At 44.9% G+C, this 20,351-nt stretch overlaps 4 protein-coding genes across 5 annotated transcripts; 3 read left to right on the forward strand and 1 right to left on the reverse strand.

Moving 5' to 3' along the window:
* Window positions 1-2,266: 2,266 nt before the first annotated feature.
* On the forward strand, window positions 2,267-5,843 carry LOC133902149 (probable glucuronosyltransferase Os01g0157700). The gene is given in 5 exon segments (XM_062343751.1): window positions 2,267-2,345; window positions 3,530-4,058; window positions 4,222-4,328; window positions 4,331-4,509; window positions 5,688-5,843. Coding segments are annotated over 5 exon segments (1,050 nt in total).
* A 1,720-nt stretch (window positions 5,844-7,563) lies between these two features.
* Window positions 7,564-10,545, forward strand: LOC133896775 (cell number regulator 8). Of its 2 annotated transcripts, XM_062337407.1 has the most exons (4): window positions 7,564-7,798; window positions 7,838-8,012; window positions 9,586-9,788; window positions 10,047-10,545. In XM_062337407.1, exons 1-4 carry the CDS (start codon window positions 7,757-7,759, stop codon window positions 10,281-10,283), a joined length of 657 nt encoding a protein of 218 aa, XP_062193391.1. In that variant the 5' UTR covers window positions 7,564-7,756; the 3' UTR covers window positions 10,284-10,545. The 2 variants fall into 2 exon arrangements, with proteins under 2 accessions (XP_062193391.1, XP_062193383.1); XM_062337399.1 differs by having other exon boundaries at window positions 7,564-8,012.
* Window positions 10,546-10,876: 331 nt separating this feature from the next.
* Window positions 10,877-18,754, forward strand: LOC133896768 (importin subunit alpha-2-like). The gene is made up of 11 exons (XM_062337387.1): window positions 10,877-11,485; window positions 12,534-12,756; window positions 13,227-13,380; window positions 13,795-13,897; window positions 14,054-14,238; window positions 14,925-15,004; window positions 15,508-15,658; window positions 17,596-17,677; window positions 17,788-17,846; window positions 17,945-18,250; window positions 18,325-18,754. The coding sequence occupies exons 1-11, from the start codon at window positions 11,401-11,403 to the stop codon at window positions 18,484-18,486; spliced, it is 1,590 nt and encodes a 529-aa protein (XP_062193371.1). The 5' UTR covers window positions 10,877-11,400; the 3' UTR covers window positions 18,487-18,754.
* Window positions 18,755-19,175: 421 nt separating this feature from the next.
* LOC133896792 (protein THYLAKOID ASSEMBLY 8, chloroplastic-like) lies at window positions 19,176-20,229 on the reverse strand. Its single transcript, XM_062337432.1, has one exon. The coding sequence runs from the start codon at window positions 20,076-20,078 to the stop codon at window positions 19,311-19,313; it is 768 nt and encodes a 255-aa protein (XP_062193416.1). The 5' UTR covers window positions 20,079-20,229; the 3' UTR covers window positions 19,176-19,310.
* Between the last annotated feature and the right edge of the window lie 122 nt (window positions 20,230-20,351).

Genomic DNA, 20,351 nt, shown 5'->3' on the forward strand with positions numbered 1-20,351 from the left:
CCTGACAACGTGTGCCCTGCTATTCTACCGCGGAGTTCTTCAAATTTTCACTTCGGCGCGAGGTAAATAGTTCGTTACGGCCGCGGGGTCCACCTCGCCAGGCTGGCTATTTCAGAGCACGCCGCGCCGCGCTCCAGAAACAAACAGTCCAACACCCACACGGCGGAGAGAGAGAGAGAGAGAGAGAGAGAGAGAGAGAGAGATGGCAATGGAGGAATGGAAGGTGCTGGTCCAGGAGGGGGCGGACGAGGTGGTAGTTCGCTGCGTCCGCGCCCGCGGGGTGCTCGCTGACGCGGTACCGCATCTTGCATTGCCGATGCACGTCGCCGACGCGCAGGCCGTGCGCGCCCGTGTCGAGGTCGTGCGCAGCATGGTGCCGTACGCGTCCAAAGACCTCGCCCTCGCCGCGTCGGCGATGGCGGGAGTCGAGATCTTCGCGCTCCGCGGCGCCGCTTTCAACCCGATGACCCCGCTGCCCTCCATCCAGTACATCCCCGACGGTGACCTCGACGTGCGGCTCGCTCTGAGCCTGTACCAGAGCGCCAGGGATTGCGCTGAGGACGCGTGCAACTCCGTGGAGAGCTGCTGCGGTCACCTGTTGACGGCCTTGAACCTGCTCAACGGCCCGGGTCTCCCTGGCGTGGACGGCTTACTCGACTGCGAGCACGTCGTCGCCCACATGTTCCTCGAGGCCGCGCTGAATCTCGCGAAGGTGAGCGCCGCGCTGGCCATCACAGCCCTCTGGTTGGTGCGTTAGGCGGCGTCAACTGAGGGGTCTATGAATTCTGCATGACTTCGTTTGCTTGATCGCAAGTTGATGAGTTGATCGGTCGCTTGCATTTGCCATACAACATGTGTCCTGTGTTCTTACGTGTTCTTGCCTGCTCTTGGAGTCTTGCCGTGCCTCCATACGACGATGTATGCTGAAATTGTGATCGAACTGATGATTTCTGCATGCTGTTGCCTAGATCCTATGATTTTTCTATACCTAGTGGATGCATGCATGCATGCCTTTTTCCGTTCATGTGATCAGCTGTTCTGGTCGAATAGCTAGTTATATCTGGTGCAAATGTTCTGATTGGATTACTAGTTATTGGTTTTTCTTGTGTTGCCTGGATAGCTGTTGAGTTGATCATGTTAAGTGTCAGTGCAGATTCAGAATACTAAACATAGCCATGATCATCCTAAGTACCACTCAAGATTCAGAATCGACATGGAGCATTGCAGTGATCAATTTCTTCTTTATCCTGTTCTTCACGCAGGATCTTCCTTACTACTTGCAATATTTTGTGCTGAAATGTCAGTGTTGCGTTTCACGTAAGAACAGAGGGGCGTTTGGGTTACGGGATTGCCGGATTGGGATTTCACGCAACTCGGTAGTAAAATTTCAGTAGATAAGCATGCAATGCTCAGGGCGTCAAATTAAGCTGCAATCCTGCTATGCAATTTTATTCAGAAGTGACTTGAATTCTGGAACGGAAATTTCACACAACTGACTAGCAACATTTCACGAGAGAAGCCAGATACAACGGCTAATGAATCAGATAATGCTTGATGACCGAACTAGATGACCAACAATAGGCATAGTTCTATAACAAACCGTTTGTCACAGTAACTAGAACTACTAAAGAGTATGTTCACGCTGAAACTAAAATATTACAGTAAGAGCAGTAGAACTTCGTTGGTCAGTCAGGATGAAAACAGAACGCACATGTTTAGTATCCCATACACCTGCTTATCAGTCAACACAAGATTGCAGTGGAGAGACAAGAGAGTATGAAACAACTGTTCGTGCCTATTGGTTGTAAACCTGCAATATGGTTTCCAGTAGCCAGGAACAACAAATGGTCAGTATTATTCAGAAAGACTTTGACTCGTGAACAGAAATTTCACACAAAATCGGAAGTAACATTCCAGGGGAAAAGCTGCAATGCGCATTTGCACAGCGCAACAGGGCATCAAATTAAGTTGTAATCTTGCAATGCCATCTATTGACGAAGTGGCTTGCATTCGGGAACGGACATTTCAGGAGAGAAGCTAAAGAATCAGATAAAGTTAGGTAGTCGAATTCGGTGACCAAACAACCATACAGCAATCAATAGGCAAATTGTTGAAGAAGTAGAGATGATATACTCAACAGGTCAACAGTTAGTTTGGTTCCAATTGTTGTCAGCCTGCGCCCCCGCGTCTGCGCGCGCGTACTGCTTTATCGGCTTAGTCGAGCAGAGTTCAAGAGCAGAGAAACTAGCAGGCAGTGTAGCTGGAGATGGAACCGGGAGAGAGGTCCAAGAAGAGGGTGCAACCGTGGATCAAAGCCGCCGTGCACTTCTCAGGCCCGGCTCTGGGTCAGGGCAGGGGTGTGACCGTCTAGGGCCTAAGTTGGGAAGGGGTTTAGCCTAAAGGTACTCTGCCTCAGGAGTTAGATCCAGAACGCAAAACTCACCGCACGTCCACGTATGTGCGGTATGCCTGCCCTCTGCTCGATGCTCGATCTGCATCCCGATGGCTCAAGAATCTTATGCACTGTTCGTGAAAACTAATAATCTGTAGCGTCCAACTCCATTGCAGATTGTGAGTAATTTTCTGCTTTATGTATTCGGTGCTCTTAAATCTACGCTTTTCGGTAGGATGTCGTTCCAGTCAAAAAGTGATTAAACCCGGCGATTATCAATCAGCTCTCAATCGAAACAACTACAGTTTTCAAGTTAATAGCTAAAACTAGGCAATTATGTATGTGCTGTTCTCCAACAACTCAAAGTGACTTCTCTGAACAAGTCGAAGGACTAGTGGGCCTTTTCATGTAATGTTTTTACTTTATTTTTTTTCTTGATAGGAAAACCTTGAGCACTAGCCAAGGTGTCTGCTGATGTTGAGTTAAATGTTTTTTTCTCTTGAATTAAAATTGTTACAAGTAACTTTGCCAGATGGTTTGATGTTAGCACCTGAGATTCTTCAGTTCGTTACAACTGTAGATTGCTATCCAAATATCTCTGTTACCTATCGGATACTCTTAATTGTATTCGTGACTGTAGCCTTAGCTGAAAGAAGTTTCTCAAAATTAAAATTACTGAAAAAACTATTTAAAATCAACTATGACACATGAAAGATTGAATGACTTGGCTATGTGTTGCATTGAGAAAAATGGCTTTGACAACATTAATCTCAATATTGTCCTTAATGATTTTGTATCAAGAAATGCCTGAATGAGTTGTTTTTATGAGAGACATTGGATATTTGTCGTCTTCTCTTCTGTGAAGCATTGTCAATGGAGTCGTTGAAGTTTGATTCTTATTTGAGGTAATTATACTAGTTTTATTTTGCTGTTCTTTTAGTTTTTCTATTATAGTATTGATATTATTCATCAAGAATTAAGAATATATTGGAAGTTAACTCTTATTAGTTACTATTTGGTTTATGTTAGCAATATTTATTTATGTCACCTTATATAATAAATAGTTTATAAACTATCCAAGTGAAAAGAATAGTTAGCATTAAGGGCAGTGCTGAGTTCGCGCCCTCGAAACTGTAGAGCCGCCCTGTCACTTCTCCCTCTCCTTCACCGTCGGCGCGCTCGCCGCCATTGCGCCGCTGGTCGTCACCGCCGCCCCGTCGGCTGCTAACATCCGCGCCTCGCTTTTTAGCCTGTCCGGCAACGCTCAGCGAGTGGCTCCGGCTCCGCCGCCTCTCCCCGACATCGGCCTCCTGCTGATCGTCACCGTTACGAAGCCGGACGACGGCATGGCGCAGGACGCGTCGCTGGTGAGGCTCGCGCACACGCTGCGTCACGTCGCGCCGCCGCTGCTCTGGATCGTGGTCGGAGCGGAGAACAGGACGGCGACGGCGAGGGCGGTCCAGGTGCTGCGTGGCACCGGAGTCATGTTCCGGCACCTCACCTACGATGCCGGGAACTTCACCGACGCTGGCGGCGACGAGGCGGACCACCAGAGAAACGTGGTGCTGAGCCACATCGAGCGGCACCGGCTGCACGGGGTCGTCCACTTCGCCGACTGTTCCGGCGTCTACGACCTGCGTTTCTTTCAAGAGCTCAGGCAAACACGGTGTGCGCTTCTTTCAGGAGTTTTACAGTAACTTTCTTTCTTGTTAATTTTTCCAACAGAATAGAATATATCTTGGGCAAATCTACTATGTGTTGCAGTAGCACCAAGCACACAAATGATAAAAATGCAGCATAATAACGTCTCTTGTCAATTCTTGATCCAGAGGTTATGCAGCATGGTCAGTAGCAACAGTCTCACCAGCAGAGCAAAGGGTAACAGTAGAGGGACCAACCTGCAACTCGTCACAAATCACAGGCTGGTACACACAGGATCAAGCACTAATGGAACACAAAGAACCGCCATGAGTGCAGTAGGTACCAGTGCAAACAACAAAAATTCCAGCTCTGAGCCTCCAAAAATAAACATCTCCGGATTTGGGTTCAGGAGCTCAATGCTGTGGGATTCTGAAAGATCACTCATGAGGAGGAACGCGTCAGCAGGGGCTACTCAGAGGTTCACAAATACGTCGGTTACCACTCAAAAATCGTGGTAACCGAGTTTACCGCTCAAAAATCGCGGTAATCGAGCTTATCATTCCGCACCGATAATAGAAGGGACAATTAAAACAATTTGAATTCAAAAAATTCAAAAAAATCCTAAAAATCAGAAACAATTCTAAGATCTTCTGTTAAAAAATTTTAAAAAATAATATTGTTTGCATCATATTCTATAAGGAGGAAATTTGAAAAAAAAAAGTTGAAACACGCAACTCATTTATTAACTTATGTTAAGGAAAAATTTAACATGCAAACACATATTTTTTTATATATAGGACGTATCTTAAGAGGATCTTTAAAATTGATTTCACTTCATTTACAGTTTTATTAATTTCTTCATAATTTTTACAAAGTTCACAAGAATAAAATAAATATATTAAGAAACATCATTTTAATTAACTTTTTCATATCTACCATTATTTTTTCTACATAAAGCATATTATATGTAAACTAATAAAAGTGGTTTCACTAATTTTGGAGGTGTGATGGGTTAGTTATGAATTAATCTAGTTGCAACATATTTACACAATCATGTATGTAACAATAACTATTTCATGAGTTCATGTATTTTAAAAAGATATAGGATCATGTAAGAAGACTAAGAAAATTGGTTTAATGATTTTTGGATTAGCAGAGAGTAAACTATGCATTTAACTTGGTTTTGCAAATACATTTTCTAAAAAAATATTCAATTTTTTTTATAAGTATAAATACTTTTATCATGTATATCATGTTACAAGGAAATAAAAAAATTTGTTTCACTTGATTTAAGCTCAGATAAATTAGTTATTGATTTTACAAGGTTAGCCTTTTTCTGGTTTTTTTTGGTTGAATTTCACTGAATTTCGAGAAAACAGCTCAATAAATCCCTAAAACCGAACGGTTACTGATAATTCGAAAAATACGGAAAAATCGGTCGATAAACCGCTAAATGCGGTCGGTAACCGTAGCAAACCGATCAGTTACCGTTTGGTCGATTCAAACTAAATTCTCGCCGAATTTCAAATTTGATCTAGTGAATTTTAAACGAATTCTCACCGAATTTTGTACTGTTATCACGGTAACCGTAATTTTTTGGTAACCGCTGGCGAGTGGTTTTTGTTGCCAAAACAAATTTGTGAACCTTGCTCATAACTTCATCCAGTTTGTACGACAGATGGTGAGCGAAGATGAAAACAAGCTCAAGGGCATCCCTTCTGATTGCTCCGATTCTCAGATAATGTTGTGGAACCTTGACATGCCGAGATTCACTCCAAACATTGAGGAGCGGGAGACTCGACGGCAGTAGAGCCTAATAAAAAGAGAGGAAAACGATCCCATGACACGAGACCGTTATGGAAGAAGCATGTTGCAATGTAACCATCAAAATATAATTGACAAACGACACCTTCATCATGTAAATCAGCTACTCCATAGAAGTGAGCACAATTGAGCCATGAGTATTATTAAACAGTGAATAATCTACTCCAATCAGGTCCAATATTCTTTGTTCAGAGATTTTGATAACACATTAAGATTTCTGTCCATCTTCTAATGCTGAGTCTGGAGGTACAAAACTTATCCTTCTATTGGAAGAGCAGTGCATTCCAATCAAAAGGCCGATCCACCTCCTTTTGTTTTCCCATCATAACATCCTTCGCCTCATTGATCTTTGATGCAAGGTAATGACTTCCACCTGCATCCGGATGATTGGTGACCATGACCTTGTGCGCCTCTTTGACCTTCTCAGCGTTGGCAGTTTCCCTGGAAGCATCAACGAAAACAGAGGGCGCTTTATGAAGGCATGGAACAACACACGTCTCAAATTACAAGGTAACAATGAAAAATTGTTGATTCACAAAGCAGAGGCACTCCTACAAATGCAAGAATGACTGATCAGGTGTATAAATTTAATTCAGTATGTTGGGACGAAGAAGTAAATCTGATAGAAAATTGCAAGGCTCCCATATATTTAATAAAGGAGTAGACTTTTTTTTTGGGTAAAGTGGAAAACACAAAAATGTTCCAAGTAGAGACTTAATCTGCCAGGGAATATTTTAATTGAGAGTTATGTTTATTTAGCTCGGGAATGAAAACTCATGAAAGGACACCGATATGCTTAGTGTATGTTGGGCAGAGCTCTCAGAGCAGCTTTCCGGCTGGAATCAGGGAGAGTTCTGCCAAACAGCAGCTTTTAGCTATCTGAGTGAAATCCGTAGTAGTGATTCTCTGAAATGAACTAGAAGTTAGGAGCTGAAAAAAGCAGTTTTTCCTGATTCATTTCCCACAAAGAATCATTTCATTTATATATTTTATTTTAGAGAATCATTTTTAGCCACAGAATTATTTCCTCTAGAGAATCACTCCTCGCAGAGAATTTGAATCAAGGAGAGCTCTACCAAACAGGCCCTTACTCTGAAACTATGTATCCCCAACACTGCATGCTTGTTTGCATTATGACCCTTGTGACAACTGACAAAAGGGGCTGCTCTACCATTCGGTACTCAGACAATTACCCAATAGGGATGTCCAATTATGGATGTTTAAACTTTATATCTAGAGGGGCGAAGGAAGATGCGGGAAAGGTCGTCGTGAGATGAGGCGAGGGACAAAGAACTTCGTGAGGAGAAAGAGGGACGCAAGTGAAATAAGGCACATGAAGCGAGAGGAGGGTAGAGCTTACCATCTCAACTACCAGCCAATCCGGCGAATTGGGTAGAGAGGCGATGAATAGCGATGGTATACAAATAGGTGCTATGGGTGCCAGAGCTAAGGTTCCAGCGGTTGCTAGAAGGGAGTTAGCGTGACGACATCGCACCGGGGAAGGAGTACGAATGCCACGGAGGACCTGGCAAGGAAGAACCCTAGTTGAGCTGGGCCTCCTTCCAAAGCGGTCCCTGTATGCGAGTTAAAGAATGAGCAAATGGCACGGGCCCACTTGTCAACTTCACGACCGTCAGGTGATCCAAGCAAGACAAGCGCCCAAAGACGGCACCGCCGCTTCCCGGGAGAGAAGACGGGTTCGCGGAACACGCCTCCCCCCTCGTTCTCTCGCCGCTCTCTTAACAGCGAAGGAAGAAGACGCCATCGTCTGCAGTCTCCACGCGCTTCCTCCGCCTTATTTTAGGCTACCCGCTTCCCCATTTCTCCACGCCGAGTCTCCTCCCCCCTCCCTCGCCTCACCCCGTGTTTGGTAGCTCACATCTCCTTCCGCCTCTCGCCATGGGCGCCGCCGCCGACAACCACGAGGAGTCCAGCCCCCTCCTCCCCACGGCCGGCATCGCCGCAGGCGATTGCGAGAAGCTCCCCACGGCTCCGGCTCCCGAGGCTGCGAAGGGCTGCGCTGACGGGTTCCCGGTCGTGATGGGCGAGCCGGTTGCATCCTACGCGGGCGGCGTCCCGCGGGAGAGCTGGGACTCGGGGATCCTGTCCTGCCTCGGCCGCAACGACGAGTTCTGCAGCAGCGACCTCGAAGTGTGTACGTGCTCCTCCCTGACCTCAGAATCAGATCCTCTTGGTTCGGGTTGTGCTTAATTTTCTAGGAATATGCGTGGTTTTGCGTTTGGGGATCTGGGGACGAATGGGTGGTTTTATTACCTCGACCGAGCTCGATTTTAGCGGATATGATTAGGCCATTTAGGGATGGTTTAGTATTGTGGCCAAGAGAGAACTGCTTGATGATATATTTTGTGTGCAATGGTTGCAAAATCTATTCACTTCTTGGATGAAATTTTAGGCTTAATTTCGTTGGTGGATGGACATTGGGATGCTATGGCAACATTTAATTTGAATTGTGTTGCTGTGAACAACTACCAATTTTAAATGCTTTGCTTATCAATGCAATTGTGGAATCATGCATGACACAACAAGGGCAAAAAAAAAAGAAAAAAAAAGAAGAGGATTTATATATATATCTTTTTCATGAATCATGAATTCATGATATCATATAGCTCTTAGCAATGTGACGCCTCTTCTTGTTGAAATGATACTTTCTAGCTGGCAAATTGTTCCTGTAAAGTTGCCATGAGTATTGTATGATTCGTTTCAGGACTAAGCTGACTTCCCGTGACTTAGTTGTGCCTTGTGCAATTTTTTAGGAGCCTGCAAATAACTTTGCACTACCTCTGATTTGATACTCATAATTTGGCAGTTCCAAATGGCTCTAGACGAATTTCACATCTTAGCTCCAATTATTGACTTGTGCAATATTAAGGGACAAACTAAATTTTCTATTGACAGTGCTGTCCTAATTGGCTTGTGAATTAAGGGACGAGCTAAGTTGTCTATTGACAGTGCTGTCCAAATTGACTTGTGCAATTAGGGGACGAGCTAGATTGTCTCTTGAGAGTGCCATCCTAACCAGCCAACAATAGCTGATTTGCTCCTATAATAGTTGATCGATTGTGTCTGCTTTGTTTGATCCATGTCAGATCCATGACATTTTACCCCTTCAACCACCTACCATTTAGATTTTACTCTGTTTCTTCTAGCTTGGCTTGATACTGTATGACTGGATTCTTGCTGTAGCTTTGATGCATATTAGTCATGTTTGTATGCAGATGATTTCATGAAAAGGTTGTCCACTAAATCTATTCACTTTCAGATTTACGTATTATGTCTTATATTATGTCTTACTGAAGGTTGTGCTCTGACACCATGAATTAGTGTGAGATTGAACACATGAATTGTATGATCACAGGTGTACTTATGCATGTACAACAGCACGTCGTGCTCATAACTAACTTCCTAAACCTACATGATCTAAGCCGTGGGAATAAGAAGGAGCTGGCGACATGGTAGCAGCAGCATTATTGCCAACACTTAACATGAATTGATGACTTCTGGGCTTGTTCAGTGAAATGATCAGTCGAATGTTATACTCGCTCATAGTATATACGCTTCACATAATGACAGCCTCTGAAATGCCGGGGGTGGGGATTATGCATTCCTGTACTTCGACATTTTTCATGGAGAATGTTTTGAGTTAACCTCTTTTAGTTAATATGGAACTTCAATCAAGAACTGACTAAATATTATTTGGATGTTATCAGGTCTTATTGGAAGCATAGCACCATGTGTGCTGTATGGTAGTAATGTTGAGAGGCTTGCAGCAGGACAAGGCACTTTTGCAAACAGCTGCTTGCCTTACACTGGCCTTTATATGCTTGGGAACTCTCTCTTTGGGTGGAACTGCCTAGCCCCATGGTTCTCTCATCCCACTCGTACAGCTATTCGTCGACGTTACAATCTTGAGGCAAGTTTTTCTGGCTGTCCGTGTTTACGGTTTTATATGATTTCCCGTTAGTCAGTGTCGATATCCCCCTGTAACTTGTCACCCTTGAAAGTTCTGAAGTAGTATTCTGAACTGAGACTTGCATATTGTACAACAGGCTGTGTGGATCTTGGCTTTGTATGACATTTCAGCTCTCTATTTATGTTTGGACTTAGACTTTTTTCTAATGCCGTTTCAAGCAATATGCTCACACGGTTCTTTGAATGCTTCTCTGTTCAGGGTAGCTTTGAGGCATTCACCAGGCAATGTGGGTGCTGCCGTGGTCTCGTCGAGGATGAGGAGAGGCGCGAGCACCTAGAGGTTGCCTGCGACCTTGCGACTCATTATGTCTGTCACCCTTGCGCCCTCTGCCAGGAGGGGCGAGAGCTGCGCCGCAGGGTCCCTCACCCCGGCTTCAACAACTCCGTCCTCGTCATGATGCCACCCATGGAGCAGACCATGGGACGTGGCATGTGAACCGTTCCAGCTCCTGCCCTGCCCTAGCCCCTAGCTGGATCTGTGCTATATCTCGGTGTGCTGCTGTTGTCCTTTGCTATCTTGTCAGTACGTCCGTAAATACGAGTTTGCGAATGAGATCATGTTGGGACAGTGGGGTCTTACGTGCTTTTTCCCGACTGCTGTGTGGATTCTTAATTACAGTGTATCACCTGTGTGTGTTTGTTGTTCGCAATCCACCATCGGATCTCAATGTGAACTTGTGAAGTTTATTTTCATTGTATATTTGCCTTCGTTGTTATGGCCCCATTGCAAAATATTTGTTGAGCTGGGACATACATCCCAGCAGGTTAACCGCAACTGTGAATCAGTTGGAAAACAAAAGGGCAATCTGAACTGAATCCTGCAAACAGAAATGACTAGCATTCGGTTAGAAGCCCGGCATACCCATCACCCATACCCCTATGCTTTATCCGGTATGAGCTGTGGTCTGGTGACAGGTGGAGCTCTGGATGTTAGCTGGGCTGCCTGCTCGGACCATTTGAGCTGTCGCCATGTCTTGGGCTTAACCACTTGGGTTATTGGGCTTGTTGTCAACAGATATATACTAATTTTTTTGCCAAAAATTTTAGGTGTATACCTTGTGCACCCATGATACTTGATAGCCCCGCCACTGGTTTTGAAACACAGCAGCGAGAGGCATCGCTTCTTGCCTTCTTGTCAGGATGGTTTGGTTTGCCTGCCGACGCCGGGGGCCGCTGACCACTGGAGGAGATGCAAGACGAGCTTCTACGGTGACCAGAGAAGAGAGAGGATGAAGGCACAGTAGAACTGCAGAAGGCAGCAAGCATGCAAGACGAGACTAGCTTTCACATCGCCACCACAGGATGCGCAACCGTGTGCAGCGTGCTACGGCCGTAAGAAACCGAAGAATGCTGCCGCGGTTTCGACGGGCCTAACTGGATCGTCAATCTCGTCCGACGGTACGAAGTTTTAATGGGCCTGACTGGATCGTGCACGCCGTCCGCGACCCAAATCGTGCTTCCCGTTTACTCCCGGGTCCCGGCCCGTTTGATTCCAAAGCCTCGCAGGAAAACTCGAAGACGCAGCCGTCCAGCTCCGCCGCCGGAGCTAAGAGATGGCCGACGGCAGCGCCTCCGCCTCGCCGTCCTCCGGTTCCCCGCACCACCACCGCCACCACCGAGACGCCATAAAGTCCTCAGGTGCGCCCTCGTGCTTCCGTCGCGTCTCCTCTCGCTGGCGTGGCTTTGTCATTCCGTCGAACACTCGGTGCGCACGGCCGTGGCACAAGCCCTAACCGCCCTCCTCCAGCGCGCGTGGCGGTTCTTTTGCTCTCGGGACGAGGAGCGACTTGCCCAAAGTGCTATGGCCTTCTTCGCGAAGGACCTCGTCTCTACCAAGTTTCGAGAAGTGTTCGCCCGTGCTGATTAGAACTGGGACTTCTCTTATTATGCCTAGCAACGTTAGTTGGTATGGAACCAATTGAGGGGCTATTCTCTAGTGGACGAAACCTGGAGAATTGACATGACCAACAATTTGACATGTGTGGCTGAAAATTAGGGTGTACATATACCTACCTCCTGTAAGTTAAAATTCACTTATGCTTTGGGTACCTAGCTGCTTAGTGCCTTGGCTAAAAGGATTGTCGCCTTATATTTCTAGTTATTTGGGTAAGCTGTTAGTTAAGTTCTATTTTAACATGATGTCCTTCCAACGCAAAGAGTCGCCAGTCCATACTCTTTTAGCCAAGATGAAGGAGGGAGCCCGGGCAAGGTGTCTTGCTGGGGTAAAACGTCTAGTGAGCATCATTACGAAAGAGTAGAGCTTATTATTTATGGGCAATGTCTCCGCCTTCTTTTATGTATCCAGCCTTTTTGCCTAAACCCCTAAACACGTTTTTTACGCTCTGCTGTATTAATCAAAACGGCAGAATCCTTCCTATCCTGTTAAAAAAATAATATCATGTCTATCGCCACTTGACATTGCTCAGCGCTCATCACTTTTGTACTTCTTTAAGGTGTCCATATGTGATTAACCAAGCTACTGTAGCTGTTTGTTTGATGACGAGGAAAAGCATGGTGTAGTATACAGGTTAACTCTGTGATATCCTAAACAAAACATTTATGGGAAAAGAGGACTCATCACAGCATATGCAGAAAACATGTACTTTGATGCGTCATACTTGTTTTGGAGCATGCTGCTAGTCATTATTTCCTATCAGCCTTTCATTGATTGTGTGTCTGGTTGCAGTGCACAGTGCAGCAGCTAGCCGGCGGCGTGAACAAGCTGGTGCGATAGGGAAGGAAAGAAGAGAAGCCTTGATGCGTGCAAAGCGTGTATGCCGAGCTCCGCTTTCCGGTACCGATGATGCTGCAGTGGAAGAGGGTGATATGGTTATTGACGAGGAGAAAGCAGGTCTTGAGGCAAAGACGGCTCAAGCTGTTGAAGAATTGAAATCTGCTTTGTCAAGCCAGTATGTGCCCTCTGTTGAAATTCCTTTTCTGTTAATATAAGCCCTCGTTTGCGGTGCATTCTTTCATTGCCTGAATATTATAGACTGGTCTCCTATCTTACAATCAAATGGAAGCCAGCGCCGTCTGTTATTCTTACTGTTTATTATGCGATAATTCATCATATAATGTTTGGTTATGGTGTATTGGAAAAGAATTTGCAGAATCTCTTAAACATCTCACTCTATTATCCAAAATCCTACACTGCCATTGTTATGATCTACAGACATGAATTGAACCAATGGCACCTTACTTTGTTTGGGATCCTGCTTCTCTTTATTTGATTTTTAGTAATTTTCCTCTTGGAAAATAGGCATTGGCAAATTGTAAGGGCTAATCTTGGTTGAAACACTCCTGAGTTTGACTATAGGAATATGAAAACACCTAATAAAAGTACTCAGATTCTGAAGTGTAATTGCTTGGCGGCTCTTAGGGGGAAAGGGGCTCAGAAGAGGAAGACTGAGGTGCTTCGTGCTTTAAGGCATTTGTTGTCACAGTCTGAAGTACCTCCAGTTGATGCAGCAATTAAAGCTGGAGCGGTTCCTCTGTTAGTGCAGTATCTGTCCTTTGGATCATCAGATGAACAGGTTGAGCATGCTCCACTTATCGTTCCATAGTTCTAATAGTACAATAAAACTGATTAAAGCTTTCCATTTTATCTTCACGATAACTTCCATGCTATAGCAATCCACGTGCTAGAACCATAACTTATGCACCAATCTCCTTGTACCATTATTACTTTTACTTTTTTACTATTACTAGTGTCTTTATTTATTATTGTTTTTATCATCATCTTTTTAGTTGTATCTTGTGGGTTTCATTTCTAGCCTACCCCAACTTGCTTGGGACAAAGGCTTTGTTGTTGTTGTTGTTGTTGTATAACTTCCAAGCTATCTGTTTACTGTTATAGAGTTGGATGTGTTGATCATTCACACGGTACTTGTGTTGCTTTCCTCATTTAATCTTTTCTCCTATCAAGATAATTCATGCTTTTATTGCAGTTGCTAGAGGCAGCTTGGTGCCTTACAAACATTGCAGCGGGTGACCCGGAGGAAACTAAATCCTTACTGCCTGCTCTCCCATTGCTCATTGCTCACCTTGGTGGTTAGTTTTCTGTTTTGTTAGTTAATAATGTTCATTTTGATTTCATTTTTGTCTCTAGTCCTTTAAAATGCAAAATTCTCAAGTACAATGAGTAGGTTGACTTCCCTCTGCAGTTCGTTGTTATATTAAAAATCATAATCTACATATGTTGGTTAGAGAAGAGCTCCACACTTGTCGCCGAGCAATGTGCATGGGCCATTGGTAATGTTGCTGGTGAAGGAGCAGAACTGAGAAGCAAATTACTCGCTCAAGGTGCTTTGTGGCCTCTTGCCCGTTTAATGCTATCAAACAAGGGTTCTACAACAAGAACCGCTGCTTGGGCATTGTCAAATCTCATCAAGGTTGTATTGATGAACTGTTTTGCTCTTATTTTATGAATCTCAAATTTTTTATGTTGCAAATGTTCATTTATCAAGAGCATATTTTGGAATTAGGAGGGCTTAAGCAGAGGCTTAAAGTTGAGATAAACTCAAGCCCTTGCACAAAGAGTGCATATTGTTGTTGTTTCTTTTAAAAGTTGGAGCCATATTTTCCCTTAACAAAATATCAATCTATATTTTTATTTAGAAAATAAGCCTCTTTCCAAGACATTTATTGAAATGCCTAGCTTATGTGGTCCCTAGAAGCTAAATCCCCCCAGACAGCAGGTTTCCAAATCCTCATGGTAACTGCCTGGTTATTGAAATTCCCCATGGGTACTAGGATTTGTAATACTGTCTTTTTTGGGTGATTTTAGATGTTATTTCAAAATGATTCAAGAACTAATGCTGTTTAAAGGATGAGTGATCATTACAAGTTGAGAAAATAAAAGAAAAAAGAAAAAAGTTACCTTTTGGAAAACACAGGATTACCATGTGGTTTTCTTTGGGTTCCAGGATTTGTCCAGAATCTGGAAATGAAACCCTGCCAAACATCACCCAATTATCTTGGCATATACACACCTAATCGACTTGGCATATATACATGTAAGATGTAACTACTGACTGAGCATCAGTTTACTAAAACATTTGTTTCTCTTATAACCCAGGGGCCTGATCCCAAGGCTGCGAATGAACTTATTAGCATTGACGGTGTTCTAAATGCAACTGTACAGAACTTGGAGAAGGCGTATGTGTCACTTTATGGACATCTTTTCATTTTGTGTTACTTCTATTTATTGTTCCACTCTTCAATTTATTGAGCTTCTAAAAGTCATGTAGCGATATGATTGTTCTGATTTTAGTTGCTTAATCATTTTGAAAATGATTGGTCATTTGTTCCTTGTTATTCACTCTCAACAGAACATTTTTTTAGCTTGATTAGGGGTTCTTCATTTAGATTCACTGGTTTGTGATCTATATCTTCCTTTGACTTGGCCATATTGTAGTGGTGGTTCTTGCTTTCAGTCTCTTGATCTTTTCGATTGTAAGAACCATATGCCATCTTGTATCTATTGGACAAATGGCACAATTGTTCTCCGTGCATTTATAATCTTGGCCCTTGTATTATGCTCAAGGTTTTTCTTAGATGTATATATGGCATGGTGAACATGAACTAACTAAAATATATGAAATTGCCATGCTTGATTTTGCCCATTATTGCTACCGATGAGTTGGTTTTGGATCCTTCAGGGACGAAGAGCTAGCAACTGAGGTGGCATGGGTAGTGGTCTATCTTTCAGCACTTTCGGAAAAGGCTATCAGTCTGATAGTGAGAAGTTCTGTCCCAAAGTTGCTAATTGGACGCCTCCTAGTATCTGAGAACTTGCAGTTGCTCATTCCGGTATCATCTGCGTTTCTGTATCACATATTGTTCCTTTTGTTTATACACAATTATGGCGCTTTTCCTGAAATGTACCTACCATGTGGACATTGTTTATCGTCAAGTCCTTTGGGCATGCCTAAATTGGTGAATTTGGATCAAAATCCCTAGGATTTAGTTTTAATCTGAACTAAATCCTACTAGTTCTTGGAGCAACCCCCTTCTGTTATGGGCGGGAAAGCCATGGTTGTATCGTGCTTGCTATTTAATTGGGAAAATTGGTTATGTGACACCTAAAGAATCATGAGTTTAGAAATATACCACCGAACCATTACGGTACACTTTAATACCATTGAAAGATTGCACCGTTTAGAAATTTACCATTCCATCCATTTTAAGCACAAACGGCGTCAATAGTGACATTTTTGCCCCTCCTTCCTCACTTCACACCTCGTTCCTTGACAGTTGTCCATCTCCATAGTGCAGCAACATGATTTGGGACAGCCCTATTCACTCCCGTTCGTCGGTTCTTGATTCTTCTTTAAGAAGCTGTTGCTCTTGGTCGTTGCTCCCTGTACTGAGTGTTTGCTCCAATGTTGTTCTTGGAGGAGAAATAGAAGGTGGAGTCGGGTTCATATGGAGCTATGGACCTTTGATGCGATGCTGCGGTGGCACGTTAGCCGCGCCATCTTGGTGGTGGCGTCGAGGGTGGAGGTGCTGTCATTGTCGATGGGCTCCCTCCACGAGGTCATCGGCTGTCTCCTGGACATGAACCAGGAGGTGGTCCACATTGTGCTACCAAGCAAGCGCGACGTGTGGCGGAGCCCCGTCCTATTTGACCTTGTCAAGGGATACATCGACGGCAACCTCCACACGCTTGACTTCCTCACCTTGCTCGACACCTTGCTTCGTAGCGCACACGACTCCCAGCTCCCCCTCCCCCTCCCCCTCCACCTCGTGCTCTAGCACCTTCACGAGCACGACGCTGGCTGCAATGTCCAATATCCTGGCGCTTGGATCCAATGGTGAGTGGCGGTGGAGGTCAAGAAGGGACGGCCGGAGGGAGGAGGTCTGCGAGCTACAAGATAGGTGAGTGGAGGGGAGGGGTCAAAGAGCGGTGGGGAATGAGGCTGACGAGTGATGAGAAGAGCATGTCGCGACGGTGGAGGTCCGCGAGCCATGCTTCATTGTGGCAGCGGCTATGTGAGGAATGAGGAGAGCAGCAGGGGTATTTGAGTCTATGTTTCCTTACCAGTTTGGAAAATAAAAAATGAAAAATTAGAAAAACAGTGACATAAGTGGCCGGAGTGGTAAATTTCTAAACGGTGCGCTCTTTCGGTGGTATTAAAGTGTACCGGAACTGTTCAATGGTATATTTCTAAACTTGTGATCTTTCGGTGTCGCAAAACTAATTTTCCCTATTTAATTAGGAGATAAGTTTGGTACGAGTTGGATTTGATTTGGTTAGGAGATAAGTTTGATTTGGTTTCCAATTTAGTAGAAGATAAGTTTGGTAAGTTCGGATTTGGAGTTGGTTTAGGATTGTAATTACCCACCCTATATAAGGAGAAGCAATATTCAGAATAAATCCAAGCAAAAGAAGAATTAATCTAAGTCTTCCCAATCTATGATCTAATCCCTCTCCTAGTAGCCGACGTTACCTGGCTATCCTCCTAACGGATGTTTATCCTTGCTAGGATCATAACACCTTCATCGAAGTAGGTGTTTACTATTGCCCAGCAAACTAATCTATGTTCGAGAGAGTGGCATCTGTTTGTTAGGATGTGTTGAATAATTATGCCGATAATGACTTTAAGACTTACGTAATTGCAGTTAATGTTTATTGTTTTGTTAATGGTAATTTTTCCTTTTAACTTATTGTAAAATTACGCAGCTAGTGGTTAAGATGTATCCAGTATATGTGATTTCATAGCACTGACACTTCTACTTCAAATTAGGTACTACGTGGTCTGGGAAATCTTGTAGCCGGTGATGCATACATGGTTGATTCAGTTCTAACTGTTGGAAACAGTATCACAGGTTAGTTCATAATCCTTTTCAGCTAATTGTATCCGAGCACCATAGCTCTTTTGTCATAATGCTTATCATCAGTTAACAGTTTTGTCTTACTAACTACATATTGTTCTCAGATCAAGCTGTAACAAGTCTTATAAAGTGTTTGAAAAGTGACAATAGGGTTCTCAAAAAGGTCTGCTTTCATTTGATGGTTGAATTTACTTTATTTGGTCTACAAAAACATATATGATTATCTTCATATCTTATCAAATTTGTGGATTGCATAAATAGGAGGCATCATGGGCCATGTCGAATATAGCAGCAGGCAGTTTCGAGCACAAGAAATTGATTTTTGCTAGTGAGGCGACACCTTTGCTGATACAGCTTCTCATGACTGCACAATTTGACATTCGTAGAGAAGCAGCATACACCCTGGGCAATTTGTGTGTTGTCCCAGCAGGAAGTGCTGAACCCCCAAACATAACTGTCGAGCACTTGGTCGCTATCATAAATGGTGGAGCCCTTCCAGGATTTATAAATTTGGTGAGATCTGTTGATATAGAGAGTGCAAGACTTGGTCTTCAGTTCCTGGAACTGGTGAGAAAATCATAAATCTTTTGTTTTTTGAAGTTGCTCTTATATTATATTAAGAACCCTGACACATTTTGCAGGTGATGAGGGGATACCCCAACGGACAAGGCCCAAAGCTCGTGGAGAGGGAGGATGGCATCGAGGCTATGGAGAGGTTTCAGTTCCATGAGAACGAACTGATGAGGAACATGGCCAATGGGCTGGTTGACAAGTACTTCGGCGAAGAGTACGGCCTGGATTGAGTTATTGCTGCCAGTCATACATCTGGGTGAACTCACAGGGGCTACGCATTCCCGCAATCATGGAACTGAAGGATGTGTAAATCAGCATGGTTGCCATGTAATTTAGCCCTTGATACTGATGCAAAGGATGTAGTAGTTGCAATATGTGAAATTGTTAAGTGTGGACTGACTGTGAGCTATGGATAGTGCAAAGGAACTGTCGATAAGCTTTGACATGTTGTACGATACGAGAAGTGGTGAATAAATAGACCTGATGCTTCCCTTGTCTTGCGGCCATTTGCCAAAGTAATTTGAAATTTGAACAAATTGTTGCAATAGCTAGTTGAAAGGGCACATATGCTGCGATTCTAATTATCAACTGCTCAAACTTTCGCTGTAAGTGCTCATGTGATTTCTGAATTCTGAAAGACTTACCACCATAGTTACAGTAGCAGAACACTTAACTTACTAGGAAAAATCACTAGTCACCTTGAGTCTTTTTTTTTAGAACTGGAGGAGTTTACACCCCTACAGATTTAAAATTAATAGGAAAAAAGGTACAAAGAACAAGAAACAAAGAAAACCAAGGAAGGAAAGAACAAAGGAAAAAAAAGCAACAAAGCGGAATAACTGATCTATCTATAGGAGAATTGAGAGGGAAATAGCTTAGCTTTGCCCGGTGAATAACCAGGGCAAACACATGTCTAAACTTAGCTCGATAGTAGAAGCTTTATTATTAAAAATCCAGTCGTTTCGTGTAATCTAGATGCTCCAACTCGTTGCGATTATAATTTCCATCGCAACAGTCACCTTGAGTCTTAAGCTGAGCTAAAACTAATCACACGCTAAGAGGCGGAGGCAGCCGTCTTGCTCTTTTCTCTCGCGCGCATTTCGTCGAGCACGTCCCTGGCCGGCGGTGAGACCGTGACCTCCCACTCGGCGAAGTCCGCTTCCACCTCCGCCGCCTCCTCGTCGAGGCCCAGCCGCCTCATCCCCCTCGCCATCACCCTGTACACGTACTCATCCACCTCGATGCCTCCCGTCCTGACCGCGGCCTCGTACACCCTCCACGCCGCGCGGCCCCTCCCCTTGGCCACCAGCGCGCGCACCAGCCGCGTCAGCTTGTACACGTCCTCCTCCCCCTCCTTGAACCCGCCGCCCCGCGCCTTCTCCTCCAGGAACGCCTCCACGAGCGCGTCCACGGCGTCGCCGGCGGCGTCGTCGGAGGCCGGCGCGGAGGAGACGAAGGTGGCGTAGAGCGCCGGGTCGGGGCGGTACCAGGGCTCGGCGCGGGCCACGTGGAGCGCGGCGAGGGCGAGGGACCAGTGGCCCTGGCGCTGGAGCTCGGCCATGGCGGCGACGAGATCGGCCTTGAGGAGGCGGCCGAGGGCGGAGGCGGCGGCGGCTGAAGCCGCGGCCGGGGAGCGGTCTGCGGATGTGAGGCGCTTCAGGGACTGGATGGCGAGGATGGCCTCCGTGGAGAGGGAGCGGCCGCGCTGGAGCGGGCCGCGGTTGTCGCGCGGGCCGCAGGTGATGAAGCCAAGCCTGGTGACGGGTCCGAGCGTCGGGCGTGGGCTTGGGGTGGGGCGCGGGACGAAGAGGAGAGACGCCATGGGAGGAGTGGAAGCGACGAAGGGGAGGGCGGCTGGGGGATAGCTTCTGCTGCGGATTCTGACGACGGGTTGGAAGCCGTCTGATCAGTCTCAAATTCGCGGCTCGCGCTACGTGATCTTGTTCTGCCGTCGAGCAGGAAAAAAAAAAAAAGGAGTCATTTACACATTTACAGCTGAAGTAGCTGACGAACAAGGGTCCGGGCCACACGATCCAACTACTCGTAGAATTAGAAATTGCAACAGCCAGTCCATGCCTTGCACGTCTCCCCAATT

This window comes from Phragmites australis, chromosome 2, assembly GCF_958298935.1.
Source record: "Phragmites australis chromosome 2, lpPhrAust1.1, whole genome shotgun sequence".
Taxonomy (NCBI): Eukaryota; Viridiplantae; Streptophyta; class Magnoliopsida; order Poales; family Poaceae; genus Phragmites; species Phragmites australis.